The sequence below is a fragment of the Pinus tabuliformis genome, chromosome 9 (genome assembly GCF_031772625.1).
Source record: "Pinus tabuliformis cultivar Carrire ecotype Pingquan chromosome 9, CPIR1, whole genome shotgun sequence".
NCBI classification, from domain to species: Eukaryota; Viridiplantae; Streptophyta; class Pinopsida; order Pinales; family Pinaceae; genus Pinus; species Pinus tabuliformis.
The window spans coordinates 745,599,610-745,617,427 of record NC_142307.1 but is presented as its reverse complement, the minus strand read 5'-3'; the positions used below and the strand labels follow the sequence as shown (position 1 = coordinate 745,617,427).

Genomic DNA, 17,818 nt, shown 5'->3' with positions numbered 1-17,818 from the left:
CAGACTTCGCTCGTCTATGAGATCTCACAGAACAGTAAGCTTGGATGTCTGAGGCAAGTTCGTATGCATCTCAAGAAGAGACTCGGATGGAGAAGGGATAACAGGGACCCCTCTATAGTCAATCAACAACAAGGGAATTCGGATCCCTCCTATGATCACAGTGGCAACAAGGAAGAATGGTCTCTGTATAGACCACAATTGAGTGTCCTTGTAGAAGTCACAGTTCTGCATCATTAAGAAGCTGCAGCTTAATATTGTGCCACAGAGATTCGATATATACAGTAAAGAAAGACTTTGGAAGAGGAACACAAATATGTGACTAGCCCTTTGTAATATGAGGTCTCGGTACTATATTAGAAATAAGGGTTCGGTTCTGCTGCTAAAGGAAGAGGAGCATTACAGTCTAACTACATGATGACAGTAATGATGAAAGATCTGAAGAAGAAGGTCGAATCGAAAGAAGAGTGACTATCAAGAGGACTTGTGTCTTGATCTTGGAGAAGCTAATAGGTCATGACACAGTGTTTTATAGACGTGCTGTGATAGCACTACTTTCTTTCTTTATATTATTTTCAGCATATTCTAGGGGATGTGCTTGCATTCCCACATTGTATTCATACTTGGTCCCATTGACTTACTTTTGTGGTCATTTGTTGGATATTAATAAAATTATCTTATCTGAAATATGAAATGAAAGCACTTGAATGCAAAAATGGTTGACGTACCTCACAATAGATAATCCACCTTCATTGGATGAATAGCCTAAACTAATGAATGCGCTGACTGGAAAATGAATGAGTCATTTGAGGCTAGCTATCTGTGGATCATGGGATGGCGGCTGATTGGAAGGTTACCCAGGTATCTAAATGGGTAACAATACCAACGCACTCATTTGAACATTAATATTTGCTATACACTTGAGTCCAATTTCTCAATCATTGGTCATTAGTGGAGATCAATATAATGTGATTTTTTCTTTCTTTCCAATAAATTAAGTGGGAAGTATTTTCTTAGCTTGCCAAAATCGCCTGTTTCCTCTTACTTGATTGGATAAGGAAACTTGTAAAGTCTTTGAGTTTTTGCTTGGGGAACGATAAGATGTTGACTCCATAACTTCTATAGATATCTGACTAAACTCCATAATTTGTAACTTCATAAATAAGAACTCCCTAACTTCATAACTTTATAAGATGCTGACCTCATAACTTCTATAGTTATTCCGATTTTGGGAAGCACAAGGAAGGTGATACTACAGTTCCCAAAAGGTGAAGCTTGAGGTTTAAGGTTTCTGACTCATGGGGGGTCGCTTGTGTTGGATAAACTGGAATATCTAATGAAGCTCTCACGTTGTTTTCAATGAAAATTCTCTGTATGGAAACTCTTTAAGTTTGTTAGAACATGTCTTTTGCTGCTGTGAGGATTATAGTAACACAAGTATTTTGAGGTTTATTGTTGTATTTTGAGGTTTATTGTTGTACTTCGAAAAATGAATGATTTACTGATATTGCATCCAGCTAGAGTGTTGGTTAAAAACCTTTTTTCTGCTTTACATGCGTGTTTTTGCCTATTGCATGACCTACATCTTGATTGACATCATTCATAATCTCATCCGAATTGTGGTATGCCTTTGTAGACTGAAAGTGCTTTGAAGTTTGACGAACTAGCTAGTTTGTGTTACTTATCTATTTCCTGGATGATTGTGATAGTGTTTCTGTGATTATAGTATGATAGGAAATAATCACTTAAGTTCTGCATGTAATTTATATCTTAAAAGATGTTAACCGTTTGGAAGGGGACATATTATACTATATATTAGGTGGAATTTTTTATCATAATTAATTTGTAGAATTATAATGAGATTCCAAGAGCTGTTTTCTTCAGATTTTTGTGGCTGTCACACACATGCCAATTTCCTTTCTTGGATTGAATTTCTGTTTGATAAAGAACAAAATTACTTAATGGCATTCCGGTGTAATTATAGTAGTACTTGTCTGAAATTTTTGAAAACTGATATACAGGTGAAGATGAAAATGAAGAACATCAAGATGAGGAAGAAAATAATCAAAGTATATCACAGGCATATGACCTAGTTGGTTCCCATCCATTAATTCCAAATGGGGATGATGGCAAAGCTTCTTATGGGCCTTCTGGAACTGATTCTAGTATTCCATCAATTTCAGGAAGGTTGGTTGTGAAGAAGTCTGCTTATGAGTCTTATGATTGGAGTGATGACAGTCCATTGACTTCGAACAGTCCATTGACTTCGAACGGCATGGCTGCTGATGATGCTGCTTTTTGGACAAATGAAGTCCAACCTTTTTTCAGGTTTGTTTCCAAACTATAGGTAGAAACAAGCATGCTAGGCCATGTATGTACTGAAACTATATTAATAATCATTATGGAATGTCACATCCATTAGCATTGTTGTGTCTCTGACTCTCTTAGGTACTGTTAACACCTTAGTTGCATGGTATGGGGAAATGGGAACTTGTATCCGAAACAGGAATGCACTAGAAACATGGCCCCCAAAAAATTAGGAAACATGGATATAATATATATATATATATATATATATATATATCTAAGTTGCACGAAACGGGGAAATGGGTATGAGTTTCCGAAACGGGAAGCGATATGAAACGCGACCTCCCCAAATTTTGGAAACGGGGAAACGCGAATATATATATATATATATATATATATATATATATATCTGTGCAATCATAAACCATAAATGATACATTATAATTTATTACACTTAACATTAAGATTTAATTTACATCACATTTACTCATGAATGATCACATAATGAAAATAAAAATATCGGAATATCCAAAAGCAACCTTTATTATATATCCAAATCTCAAAATCGGCCTTTATTTATATTTATATATGAGGCTGCAAGTACAGTAAAGACTATAACGCTGCAAGAGAGAGATTCAAATCAGGATTTTCTGCATCCACATCCCATTTTTTAGAATGACCACTGTTGTATTGGGAGTCTCCTCCTACATAGTCGAATGACCTTAGTGCTCTTGATTAAATACACGTTTCATACCCTAGTACCCTACATGATCTTGATTATTGGGAGTTTCCCTTGCATAGAGGGCTTGGTTCTCTTGATTAAATACAAGTTCCATACCCTAGTACATGATAAAATCCAATGTAAACATTGCAATCCCTCCAATCCTGAAATCCTGAAAAACAAATAAGTCTGCTGGATTTTGAGTGAGATCTAAAATTCTACTTTCTCCATATGAAATCCAATTAGCGCGAAACCACTCTCAAACATCCTGAGTCATTTCATGGTAATGTTAAAAATTTAAGTAAAAGTGATATTCTCCTTTATTTTTCATTTAAAATAAAGGAGAATATCACTTTTACTTTAAGAATTTAACATTACCATGAATTGCATATCCTTCAAACTTCCTGATGAACTGCATATAAACACTAGGGCAAAAAGTCACTTTGATAACTTTAGACGCACATCTAGAAGCAACAAGAAGTCACTAACATACCCTAACAGTAAATTAAAAAACAAATTAAAAAAAAAATAAATTAAAAAAAACACAAGTTAATGAGGAAACGTGGGTCGTATGGCCGTGAAATGCGTTTCCGACCGTACTGGTGGCAGTACGGCTGGAAACGCGTTTCACGGCCGTACCAAACGCGTTTCCGCGTTTCGTACCCGTTTCCGTACGGAAACGGACCTCTATACCACGTTTCCTGCAACATAGATATATATATACACACATGTTAAATTCCTAATACCAGCCAGATTTGTTTCCTCGTGGCATTTTAATTTATCCTTAGTTTATTATTTATTTACCGAAATATAACTGAATCACCCAAACTAAACTCACTGGTATCTTTAACTTCTAGAATAAAAAATATGCAGCGGAAATAAACCAGAGAGATGAATCACACATCGCAAAATTAATTAACCCACAAACAATTCTCTGTCATTTCATTATATGGAATATTAGGGTTTTTGGACCCACGGAGATACAAGGGTAAATACAATTTGGAACCTGCAACTCAGCTCCCTCAAAATGAATTTGGCCCAGGTGAATCGGTCTCGAGGAAATTTTGCCTCCAGTTGAAATTGCTCTAAAGAAATCGACCTTTAGCAACTCGATCTGTGCCCTCCAGCAACTCGATCTGTGCCCTGCCACTAATGTGCACTGGAAAAACCCCAGCACTCCAGTAACTCAGCTTGCTCCAAACAAACAAAATCTCCTTCCGACAACTTAGCCCTACAACCTCCAACTCGGCCCTCCGGGATTTGCTGAAATCTACTCACGCTTCTTCCTTCTTTACGCACTGGTCACTGAGCCACTCGCACTGCAAACAAAATCCCTCTCTCTCATGATGACTCACTCACACACTTGTGCTCTTCGTTGTGTCTTCACCTCCATCGCTAGCCTCCATTTATAATATTCATTGATGTTGCTTTGGGGTAGCATCGGATGTGCTCTAGCACATGAGCTCTCCAATACACAAAAATGGTTTGGGCAGATTCTAAACAATTTGGAAGATATTAAAATAATTAATATTTTTAATAGAGTCCCTAAGTCTAAACTTCGGGAAAATAAAATATTAATGTGAACTAATATAAAACTGTGTTAGAAGGGTCCAAAAGTCATGGATCAAGCCAGAGTTAATCTTAGCCGTTGATTAGGTACTTAATCTTGGTCGTTGAATTGTCAATGAGAAAAGTATAAGAGGAGGCTTGGGGGTCACTTGGAGAACACACCGAGTTGATCAAGAATTCGATTTTCTGGGGCAGGGCTTGCTGAGGAAATCAAAGGAGTGATCAGAGTTGCAACTGAGAGGGAGTGAATACAAAAGCAGAGAGGCAGAAAGGGTATCAGGAGCATCAACGCAGAAGTCGGGAGAGAGGGACGCAGAGCCAGCTAAAGGCCACGTAGAGCCAGTTAGGGCCCATGCAAAGGCAGCCAGGAGCTGCGCAGTGTCAGAGAGAGCCAGCATGGGTGACGTAGAGGCTCTAGAGGCTGACGCAGGGCGAGTTAGGGTGACACTGGGCTAGAGAGGCTGACGTAGTCCCTAGAGGCAGACGCTGGAGAAGTCGTGGGGCAGATTGGAGCTAAGAGCTGTGGGATTGTTCATCCGGGGTTTAAGCCAGAATATCTGTCTCCGACTGAGAGGTACTATTGCTGAGATCATTCTCTGTTGGGTGAGCTGGTTTGGCACCTAGATTGTGTTATGAAATTGCTTAATAATAAAACCCTCAGATAGCTGCATCGGTTTTCCCGCATTGGGTTTTTCTGGGGACATTGGTCCAAAAACAACGTTGTCACTTGTGTGCTTGTTTTTCCTTCAGTTGATGATCTGTAATGTGTTGAGCATGTACTTGTATTTATTTTCAGTATTTACATGGTAAATAACTTGTTAATTAAACAGAACAAGTAGGCAGAAATAAATCAGAAAGTACATGAAGTGTTTCTAACAATTAGACTTAGAAATTACAACAATTGAGTTCAAATCTCTAACCCCAATCTCCCCTCTAGAAACGTCTTGAATTTTCCTTCTAGAAATATCTTGAAGATCAACAGTTGAGATTATTTCTGAGTCACTTAAATAATTAAATTATTTATCCTTAAAAAATAACCCAATAATCCACAATAATTAATTGACTTTAATTATTGTACTTTTCCTAAGTTAAACTTAGGAAAGAAGACATAAATCACTATAAGAGGCAAATAATGTCTTCCACATGCTAAGACACCAAGAAATTGTAGAAGACCTTTCCGATGCTACTCACATCAACACTCCCTCCTAGCAAGGAAGGGATTCTCCATCAACCCCAACTTGTCTCGGTACTTCACAAAATTTCCCTTCACTAGAGGCTCTGTGAGAACATCTGCCACTTGCTCCTCTATAAAAATGTATTACAATCTCACAACACCCCTCTGGACTCTCTCTCTGATGAAGTGATATCTGATCTCGATATGCTTGGACCAATCATGAAACACAATATTATCAGAGAACTTAATGCAAGTCTCATGATCATAGTGTATCACCATTGGCCCCATCTGCAAATCAAATGATCCTGCAAGCATCTTGTGAAGCCACACTGCCGCCATACTTGCTGCCATGTACTCTGCGTTTGTTGAACTGAGTGCCATTGACTGCTGTTCCCTGCTAAACCATGAGATCATTGCTGATCCTAAGCTGAAACAACATCCAAATGTAGACTTTCTTTCCACCACACTCCCTGCGCAATCAGAATCTGTGTATCAGAATTTGGTGTATCCTATCAATAGATAGAGATCTCTCTCCCTCCTACTGATCACTCGCTTCTTGCTAAAATCGATGCCCTTCAGCCCAACAACCACCTCACCTCCTGTAACGTTGACCTCTAGTCCTCTGTCTTCCATGGCCGAAACTGAAAGGAGATTCTTCTCCAAACCTGATACATATAACACTTCGTTCACCTCCATGATGCCACTTGAGTTCATCTGGAACTCGATACTCCGGTGCCCTCGACTACATACTTGGCCTTGTCACCAAGCTCCGCACTTGTATCTTTCGGCCCCCTTGCCATGCTGGTGAAGAAGTCTTGCGATCCCATCATATGATGAGATGCTCCACTATCCACGAACCAAAAACCTCTCGTGACAATTCCAGAAAGGGAAGATACTAGGGCGAAGTTTTTATCGAACTTCTCCACCATCTCCTCCATTTATGTAGTCGCTGCTTTATCAAGCTTACCCTTACCCTTGTTTTTGTTATGACACTGATTGGAAAAATGCTCGAACTTATGAGAAGCAAAGCATTTAACTTTGCTCATGTCCTTTTCTTTTTTTCTTTGTGAATACGCTTCTCCACTCTGGTTCTGCTTGGCCTTTGCTTTTCTCTTTTTCACTTGTGCAGCAAGAGCAAATTCGTCTTTCTCCTCACCATCCTTTCGTAGTCCTTCAATTAATGAATTTTCTTAGATCTGCTTCTGGGTGAAATCGTCCGATAGTAGGCTCCAATCAGGAAGCTGTTGACGAGCAAGAATCCCATCCACAAAAGTGGACCACTTCTTCATGCACCCCTTCAAAGCAACTTTGACGAGCTCTGAATCATGCACAATTTCCCCCACAGTTGCAAGCTCATCACAAGCCTGTTAGGCTCTCGTGAGATAGGAAGTCACAGGCTCAGATTTGCCCATTTTAATACTGTTCAACTTTCCCCGCAACACTATTCTTCTTTTCTCTTTTATACTCTGATAAAGACTGGTCAGGGCTACCCACAACTGCCTACTTGTATCCTTCCCTGATATGTGAGGAATTATATGATGCCTCACACCATCCATAATTATGTAGGTCGCTTTCATATTCTCGGTTCTATGTTCCACTGCTTGTATTGGATATGTATGAAGGAACCTTCAAATCTGTGCTTACTAAATCCTAGAGATCATTCATCTATAGAATCTTGCTAATTCGCTCCTTCCAGGGGCTGAAATTGGATACCCCACTGAAACTCTTTCATATCTCAAACTGTTTATTGATGCCATCTTTGTAGATCAACTACGACCACAAAACCCACTTGCAAAATGCTTGAAATTATTATACTGCTGCAAAAGGGAAAACTCTCTACTAGAAACCCTCGTGATCTCAAATATCTCTTTCACAGTCTTCTAGATAGCTCTAATACCATGTTAAATTCCTAATACCAACCAGATTTATTTTCTCATGGCAATTTAATTTATCCCTAGCTTATTATTTATTTACCCGAATAATAATTGAATCACTGAAAAATGAAATCAATGGTATATCTAACTTCTAGAATTAAAAATATGCAGAACGAAAATAAACCAAAGAGATCAATCAGACATTAAAAATTAATTAACCCACAAACAATTCTCCGTCATTTTATTATTTGGAAAATCTGGGTTTTTCAACCCACAAAGATACAAGGAAAAATCCAATCTAGAACCTGCAACTGGGTTTCCACAGAATGAATTTGGCCCAAGTAAATCGACCTCAAGGAAATCTGCCTCTAGATAAAATTGCTCTGAAGAAATCGGCCTCCAACAATGGGATCTGCACCCTCCAATAACTCAATCTGCCCCCTGCCACTAATGTGCATTGGAAAAACCCTAGCACTCCACTAACTCAGCCTCCCCCAGACAAAACATTATCTCCTTCTAGCAACTTAGCACCCACAATCTCCTCCAACTCGACCCTCCTGGATTCGCTCAAACCCACTCACACTTCCCCCTTCTTTGCGCACTGGTTACTGAGCCACTCGCATTGTAGAGAAAATTACTCCCTCTCGTGATGGCTCGTTCACCCACTGTGCTCTTCGTTGTGTCTTCACCTCCATTACTAGCTTCCATTTATAATCTTCATTGAGTCCAAATCTCTAACCCCAATCTCCTCTCTAGAAACATTTTGAATCTTCCTTCTAGAATCATCTTGAAGATCAATGGTTGAGATTATTTCTAAGTCACTTAAATAACTAAATTATTTATCCTTAGAAAATAACCCAATAGTCCACAATAATTAATCGAATTTAAATATTGTATTTTTCCAAAGTTAAACTTAGGAAATAAGACATCTAGGATAACCTCTCCTACTGCAGCCAACTCATCTCTCACCTGTGTGATCTTGGTAAGGTATGAGGTCAACTGTGTCAGTGTTGGTCATCTTGGTGTTTCTTAGTTTCTCACGTAACACCATCTTCTTGTTCTGATTGGTGCTCTGATAAAGAGTTATCAGGGATTCCCACATCTCATAGGCAAATTTCTCCCTGGATACATGAGGTATAAGTTGGTTTTTAATTGCATCTAGAAGGATCCTCTTAGCCTTCACATTGTGCTTGTTCAATTCTGCCAACTGAATAGGATCAATAGGTGGTACTACTGCACTCTCTATAGCATTCCACAACTCAAACTCCTTAAGCAACAAGACTATCCTCTTCTTCCAAGGACCAAAATTTTCAGCCCCACTCAACCTATCTCCCACACTCAAACCAGTCACCATCTGACCCTCTCAACCAACACAACTTCTGAACACTGAAAATGAGCAACCACTCTCCCTCTCAACCACAAATCTCTAGGTATATAGGCTGGTTTATGCTTGCTGGTTGCACTTTATCAGTTGTAGGTTCACTTGCTGCTCTGATACCATGTAGAAAATGTGTCCGGTAACCCCACACCCCATTTCAATTTGTTTTCCTCATCATGTTTAATGCCCAAACCTCATGTTCATTGCTGATTTAAACATGAATCTAAAATTGCAATTAAAACAGTAGAAGCTACCACTACTTTTTCACTTTCACATCAACTGATAAATAACATGCATGAAAATTATGGACACTGATTTTTGGTCAACACGACGCTGGGAAAACCTCGAAGGGAAAACCAGTTTGAAAAGGATTTTTATTTGCTTTTCTCAGAGAAAATTCTACAACATTAAATACACAAGGAGTACTTATCTCCCTCCTTGAAACTCAGGCCAACTTCCTAGAAACTTGTGCTGCGATCTTGGAATTTGTGCGAGAGTCTAGAATACGGCACTTGGAAATTCGTGCCAGTGTTAGACTTTCCAGACTTTGGAATTCATGTCACAGTTAGCCTTCTCTACTCTGAAAACCATGACACAGGACTGACAAATCTGCCCTTGAAATCCACTCTATCAGATTGATGTTTTCTTCTGGAAATTTGTGCTTCAGTCAGTACTTACCTGCCTCAAATTTTATGCTTCAGACCCAACTTTTTCTCCTTGAAATTTGTGCCTAACAGACCACATTTAATGTGCTGAATCTGCCTCGATTTCAGCGCTCAATCTCCTTGAAAAACCTGCTGGAAGTGTTGCTGTACCTTCTCGGGTTTTGTGCATCCCTTCTAGCCTTGGGATTCATGCTGCTGATGGTCTTCTCCTTGCTGCAAATTAGTCTTTCCTTCTGCAAATAGCTATCTCAACTTCTCCTTGTTTATCCTCTCGTCCTCTCCTCTTCTCCAACTTTGCACTTGAAGAATGATTTCCTCATTGCCTTTTCCCCCCTTTTTGGTGTCTCTAATGATGAGAAATCCTATCCCTAAGATCAAGGGCTAAGATTAGATCTCAACTTCTCTTAATCAAGGGTGGAGCTCTAATCTCACATTGACCCCTTCTCATGTCTCCCCCTTCATTAATGAGCCCCTCTAGACACTTTAATAACTTGTACTGTGTGGCTTTTTTCCTCGAAGTCAATTTAAAAACATAAAGGCACTTTAATATTATAAAGTACAATGTACTTTTAGAACTCAGAAAGTGAATAAAAAGTCACATGACTTTAATAATCACATAAAGTCACACTGAAAAGATTGGTCACTTGTTTTTCTAGGTTTAGGCAAAAAGCACTAGGAAACACCTCCAAGGTACCTTTTTTAAAAAAATTTGTCACATAATTCCACAACTGTGTTAATGAAACTTTTACCCTTTGCATTTCAATGCTCTTTTCATCCCCTTCCTCTTCAAACCCTTCATCCTAATCGTAAATTGAGTCAATATGAGTGCAACGACTATCTTCTTCTTCCATTTGTTCCCTTCTATGCCTACTCCCCAACAATACCATGAAAACCAAAAGTGGAATGATAATCCAAAAGAACACCATTTTAGATGGACAACTTGCATTAAAATGAGCAAGAAGAAAGAATGGAAAAGAGTAGGAGAGGAGGAGAAAAAATACAAACAAGAATGACAAGAAAATGAGGGAGTTAACTAGGGTTTTGTTAGGTCCCTATAATACTAATGTAGCCCCTATATTGTTATTGTTGTGCCCTCTCATTATGATTGTTATGTAGGTCCTAGTTATATTGTGAACCCTTAAACTCCTATATATACCAAGGAGGTCTTGTCATTTGAATCATCCAAGAATTGTTCATTTATATGATGTAAAAGGAGGTTGCCCCATCGAAGAGGCTTATTTTCAAGTCGTTGATCTATCTTTTCTTCTGTTTGTAATTTGCGTACATAAAATTTGGTATTAGAGCTATGGATCCTACGGTTTTGTTTCTTCAAACAAGATATTTTGGCATTTTTGCTATAACTTTTTTTCTACGAAGCTTCGGAAGCTGAAATTTCGACTACGTGGAGCCGAAATCTTGATAAATTTTGTGTAAAAAATTCAGATTTTTGTTTGCTACAGTTTCTGAGATATGGTTTGAAGAAATTAGGGTTTCTATGCTCCAGAATTCAATCTCAAATAAGTGGCCTAGGGAAAATCATCATAACTTTCACTTCGAGCATCAAATTTGAATTCCATAAAAAGTCCCTGAAAGTGCACGCACTGTAGTTTCTTGAGGAGGAATTCCAAGGCTGAAGGTTGAAACAGTGGCTCATGGAAGTTTGCTATATTGAACCAGTCCATAATCGGTCATTGTGGGAGATTTGGTATAACGTTATCTTGAAGAATCCAATTTCGGTCTAACTTGGGGTTGGAAAGAGGACATAGAAAGATACCTTAGGACAAAGTTTTGGACCTTGGGAGGCCCAAATTATAGAGATACAACAATTTCAATATTGAGCTCCTAAAAGCAAGAAAAAGGTGTGTATTTTTTTTTTTAAATTGCATAACTTTTGTTTGAAAAATTAGTTTGAAGTGATTCAAAGGGCATATTGAAGCATAGATATCAGTGTTTCGTTCTAAGATGTCTCGAAACAACAAAATGGATACACTTAGTAAGCCAACAAAAAACTCTTGTTTAACACATGAAGAAGAGGAAGAAATGCAACATGATATATCAGAATTAGGAGACCAAGTGCAACAAATTTCACTCTTGCAAAGAGTAACAAAAAATGAATTGGAAGCAATGATGAATGTTAAGATGGATGGTGTAAAAGGGGACATGGATGGTTTAGAAGAAAAAATAAAAAGGGACATGGAAGGTTTGAAGAATGGTTTAAAAACATAAATAAAAGGTGACATGAACAATTTAAAAGCATAAATAAAAGGTGACATGAACGGTTTAAAAGTAGACATGGAATGATTGAAGGAAGGTTTGGCAAAGTTGCTAGAAGAAAGACTTCTTTGGTGATAAGGTATTTCATGAAAATCATGAAGAGAACAAACAAAATGTGAATCATGATTTTAGAGACTCCAAGTTTGGGATGAAGACTGCAATGATCCTAAATAGGAATACAAGTCATAACAAGCAAATAATCTATGCTGCAATTTATAAAAACGAAATACACATTAAGCATCCACAAAAAAGCTGTAAATAGGTAATTGCTGAGTCATTTTATTAAGTTTCTGAAGGCAAAATACAATAGATAACAAGATGGTGCATATGGGCTTGTCTTAATGGACAAGCATGACCAAACCCAGGTGGGAAAATGGCTGAGCTGAAGGTTGCCTAGCTGCTGCACCAATCTGCACTACGCTGCCTAGAAAACTGCATATCTGTTGAAGTTCAAATGGCTGGAAAGTGCACTTATACTGCCCAGAAAATTATGTGCTTTTAACCCCGGACTCCTTGGCCTAAACCCAGAAAAAGCCAGAAGGGAATTTGGATGGTTTAGACTTCTGAAATTTGACCCCCTTGGAGCCTCACCTCAGTTGTAGCTGCAAAACTCGGCCTACTGGAAACTGCCTGTCAATCCTCTCGAAAACACCCCCAAAGTGCTGGGTTCACCTTTGCTATCCAACCCCTGACTTCTTGGATGAGCTCTTGGCCAAAATCACCTACTCCCAAGCTCCACGAAAAACTACTAAGTGGCCTCTACGTTGACCCGTAGCCCAACAATTCGAACTACTGGAATGCTGGCTCAGCTGGCTATAAAACCCAGCAAGAATGCTAGTCTAATGCTGCTACTTCAGCTCCCTAACTCCCCGACAAGCAATTTGATCTCTGTTGGCCTCTATCTCCCTCTGCGTATTCTCTAGTTGCCCAGAAATACACACTCCCTGCTTTGCGCTGGTTAGTGGTGCTATGTCACTGTCTCAGAACTCCTGAAAATCCTTGTGGAACTGCCTCCCTAGGGCGGGCACGGATGGTTCCCCGAAGTAGAGGTTGAATCTCTCGCTTGAGAGACTCGTGGCTAAACAGCTAGTTGACATAGCTAAACAACAAAATGAACAGTTGATTAGTTTGTTTGCAAATGTTAAAGATGTATGAGAAATGCAAAATGAGAGTTGCTCCCTCCTTAGAACTCCTTGGGCCTCCATTGCCTCATGTGGGCCCCTCCATCGACCCTTTCGACTTTCCCTCCAAGCTATTCGAATGGGCCAATTCGAATTCCTCTGTGGGTGACCCCCACATTCCCCTAGCCATCAAATTAAGTCGAATTGCCTCCTAAGTCCCTAAGTCGAAATTGGTGGGTCCTCATCTTTAGCCAAAATTGTACAAAATTATGTAGCAGCACCCTGTTACAAATGTGTTTGAGAAGGGACATGACAATCTTCCCCTCCCAAATGTTGCTTGCCCTCAAGCAACCTCAAAGCTGGGTGCTCCAATATGTGCTCACCCTCTTAGGTGGCATCCTCATCCGGCAAGTTCTTTCAACTTTTTCCAAAATGGTCTTGCTCCTCAGTGTCCTTTCCCTGCTTTCCAAAATGGCCTCAGGTTCCAAAACCAAGTGGCCCTCATCATCTAGTGGGGGTAGATCAACTGCTGCTGTCACCTATTGTCCCAACACCCTATTAAGGCATGAGACATGAAAAACATTGTGGATCCAGCTCCCCTGAGGCATCTCTAGCTCATAGGCCACCTCTCCAACTCGTCTAATCACCTGGTAGGGCCCATAGAAGCGTGGCGTAGCTTCTGGGCCCCCTTCTGCTTCAGCGTAGGCTACCTGTAAGGATGCAACAGGAGGTATACTAAGTCCCTCTCCTCGAAGTGCCTCTCCGTTCTATGTTGGTCTGAATATACTTTCTGCTGATTCTGGGCAGCCATTAAGTTATCCTTGAGAGCCTTGAGGATGTCTTAGCTCTCTTGGACCCAAGCTTTTGGCCTTTGGGGCCTGACTGTCTCCAAAAACAATGTCAGCAAAAGATAATGCATCATATCCATATAGAGCACGGAAAGGAGTCATACCGATGGACATGTGGTGCGTGGTGTTGTAGCAGTACTCGCCCAGATGAAACCACCAAATCCAAGCCCTTTGCTGATCGGTCACATAGTTCCTCAGGTACCCCTCCAACCACTGGTTAACTCTCTTAGTTTGGCCATCTGTCTGAGGACGGTAGTTGGTGCTAGGAGTGACTCAGTCCCTACCAGTCTGAAGAACTCCTACCAAAAGCCTCCCATGAATCTGCTGTCCTTGCCGCTCACTATGTTCTTGGGGAGCTTGTGCAACTTGAAAATCTCTCGGAAGAATAGCTCTACATCCTGTGCAACCATGTCGACCAAATTTGGGGATGGTGAAAAAGTGGGCAAATTTGGTCAACTTGTTGACCACTACATAGATGCAGTCCTTTCCCTGCACTGTGGGGAGCCCTGTGATGAAATCCAAGAAATACTTCCCCATTTCCCCTCAAGGATGGGAAGTGGTTGTAGCAATCGTGCGGGGTGGATCAGTTCCCCTTTGTTCCTTTGACAAGCCTCACACTCCTGTACGTGCTGCAACATGTCCCCCTTGAGGCCCTTTCACGTGAATCTCTCCCTGACAGCCATATAAGTTTTTCGGAACCCTTGGTGCCCGGATAATGGTGAATCATGTGCTGCCTGGAGCACCCTCTCCCTCAACTGCAAGTTGGGCACTAAGAAAATGCGCCCCTTGTAATAGATGACCTCATCCATCACTCGGTAATGCTCATCTGCATGGGTAACCTCCAATACCTCGCATGCCCTCTTGTCCTTGGAATACTCCTCCAACAACTGAGCCTTCCAATCATGGCAAAAGCTCATGAGGGATAACCGAGTTGGTCTCCGAGATAGAGCATCGACCACCACATTGTGCTTTCCCTGCGCATACTCTATATCGAAGTCATAGGCCTGCACCTTGCTGACCCATCTCTGTTGCCTGTTCACTCGAAACCTGTTGCCCACCAAGTATTGACGGAATTTGGCCAATGCATGCATGATGGCCAACATCTCTTTGTCATATATGGAATATGACAGTTCATGTGGTAGGAGCTTTCGACTCTCGAAAGCAATGGGATGCCCCTCCTGTGACAATAACGCTCCAACTCCTACCCCGGATGCATTACACTTCACAGTGAATGGCTGGGAAAAATCTTGGAGTGCCAAGACCGAGAAATTGCTCATCACCTCCTTGAGGCGGTTGAAGACAACCTATGCCCCATCAGTCCATGCGAAGGCCCCTCTCTTGGTCAAGTCGGTCAAGGGTGTTGCTAACTGTGAGAACCCCTTGACAAACTTCCTCTAGTATGTGCAAATGCCTAAGAAGCCCCTCAGTGCAGTCACATCTCGGGGTATTGGCCAATCCTGGATGGCCCGAATCTTCTCCTCATGGACCTTCACCCCATCAACATCAATGATATGCCCTAGGTAGAGCATCTCTGTCAAACGAAACTCGTACTTGGAGAGCTTGGCATAAAACTGCTGCTCTTCCAGAATGCGTAGTACCCCCTCCAGGTGTTGGAGGTGCTCCTCCCATGTTTGACTGTAAATCAAAATGTCATCGAAGAAAACTAGCACAAACCTCCTCAACTGTCCCCAAAAGACATGGTTCATGCATGACTGGAAGGTGGTCGGAGCATTGGTTAGCCCCTAAGTCACCGGATTCGTCCTAAACCCCCTACGAATCCCGAGTCCGGCGAATCCGACACGATTCGGTCCGGATTCGTGTCCAAATCACAGGACACGTCGTGTTCGAGGGCGTGTCGCGATTTTCAAAAGCGTGTCGCGATTTTAGGACACGTGTCCGGTTTCCAAGACTCGCTAAGCTCAGTGCGGGAATGAAAAGGGCGTGTTTGCTCATTAAAATTGTCATTTGGCAAGTGATTTGTGCTGTTGGCAAGTGATTTGTGCTGTTGGAGCAAGGAGTAAAGCATTTTGGCAGTTTCATGATCAAGTCTAGGCCCTAGTATTGATATGCTATTCATGGTAATGTTAAATTCTTAAAGTAAAAGTGACATTCTCCTTAATCTTCATTTTCATCCTTTTACTTAAATTTTTAACATTACCATGAAATGACTCAGGATGTTTGAGAGTGGTTCCGGCCTCATTGGATTTCATATGGAGAAAGTAGAATTTTAGATTTCATTCAAAATCCAGCAGACTTATCAGTTTTTCAGGATTTTAGGATTGGGGGATTGTAATGTTTCCATTGAATTTTGTCATGTATTAGGGTATGGAACTCATATTTAATCAAGAGCACCAAACCAAGAGCTTCTGAATATGTCACTCCCGCTCCCGTTTTCGCTCCCGCTCCCAAGTAACATTGTTCCTGATGATATGGGTCTGGACACCACTGTTGAGTTGGCATTGGCCAACATGGATCTCAATGATCCAGTGCTAGAGCCTGTTAGATTTGATGACTTAGAGGGGTCAACCTCCATACCAGCAGATGCAGAGGTGACTATGGATACAACGGAGTAGGAGGATGTAGAGGAGAGCAGTGGGGACCATGATGATGGGGACAGTGATGCTGATTCTGATGCTGATTGATGCCTTGAGGCTTGTATACCTGTAGTTGTTTTATATTTTCTATTTCTATTTGCCATTGGCATTGCACCAACACTACCTATGTAACACATTTTGATTTGATGACTTAATGAGAAAACTACAGTTGTCAGTGTGTTTATCTTACTAACTTGTAGTTGTAAATTGTCTTTCAGTTATGAATTATGAATCATGATTTAAATTTTTAATAGATTTATCATTTATGTGACCAGTACCACTGAGATTTATTTGAATTTTGTATGTACTATGCATGCTAATAGGCTATAGATGAAGATCTATGTTTGAAATCAATAAATTTGTATCATTAATTAAAATTTGTGTAAGAAATATGATAATATCTAATTTTTAATATATATGTATATTTTTTAAATATACATATGTATTTTTTTTTAATAAAATAATATATAACGTGTCCTAACGTGTCCTGTTCCGGGGGGTCAGCGTGTTCGAATCCGACACCACGAATGTCGAATCCTACGTGTCCCGAATCCCCGTGTCAGGTGACTTAGGTTAGCCCAAATGGCATGACCAAGAACTCGAAGTGCCCATAGTGGCACCGAAAAGCTGTCTTAGGGATATCCTGATCCCTCACCCTGATCTGGTGGTACCCTGAACGCAGATCGATCTTAGAGAAGTACTTGGCTCCTCTAAGCTCATCCATCAGCTCATCTATGCAGGGAATGGGGTACTGGTTCTTTAGTGTCTTCCGATTGAGGGCTCGGTAGTCAATGCACATCCGAAGTGTTCCATCCTTCTTCTTCACCAACACCATTGAAGGAGCAAAAGGACTCGAACTTGACCTGATATGGCCCAATGCTAGCAGCTCTTGGATGGCCTTCTCTATCTCGTCTATATAGGCCTTGGGATGCCTGTAAGGGGTGGTGATCATTGCCTGCACACCCGGCTCCAACTCAATAGTGTGCTGAAATCGTCTCACTGGTGGCTGCCCTGGTGGAATGTGTCCCCAAACACCACTGCGTACCTATCCAACAAAGGCTGTATGTCTGTCGATGGTGGTTGATCTTGTCCCCCAATGTCTGAGATCCTCAACTCAACTGCCCATGCAATGTCCCCATGTTGTAGGTCTGCCTCCATCCTGCGGGCCGAAATTGTCTGAAGGTGGATAAGAGTGCATGCCTCTCAAAACTACTAGTTTTCCATCTGGCGCACTCAACTCCATCTTTGGCTTCCTCCAATCTGTCGTGACTTGACCAAGGGAATACAACCACTAGA

The 17,818-nt window shown here is 40.8% G+C and overlaps 1 protein-coding gene across 8 annotated transcripts in view; it reads left to right on the top strand.

Annotated features, from left to right (window-relative positions):
• LOC149150860 (5'-AMP-activated protein kinase-like protein) overlaps nucleotides 1-17,818 on the top strand; it is a 416,691-nt gene that overhangs the window by 174,897 nt on the left and 223,976 nt on the right. For 7 of the 8 annotated variants that reach the window (XM_089439603.1, XM_089439597.1, XM_089439596.1 and 4 more), the window contains one exon: nucleotides 2,019-2,325. In XM_089439603.1, coding sequence (XP_089295729.1) covers nucleotides 2,019-2,325 — 307 coding nt within the window. The remainder of the gene's footprint in view (nucleotides 1-2,018; nucleotides 2,326-17,818) is intronic. The other variant, XM_089439602.1, reaches the window with a different exon arrangement.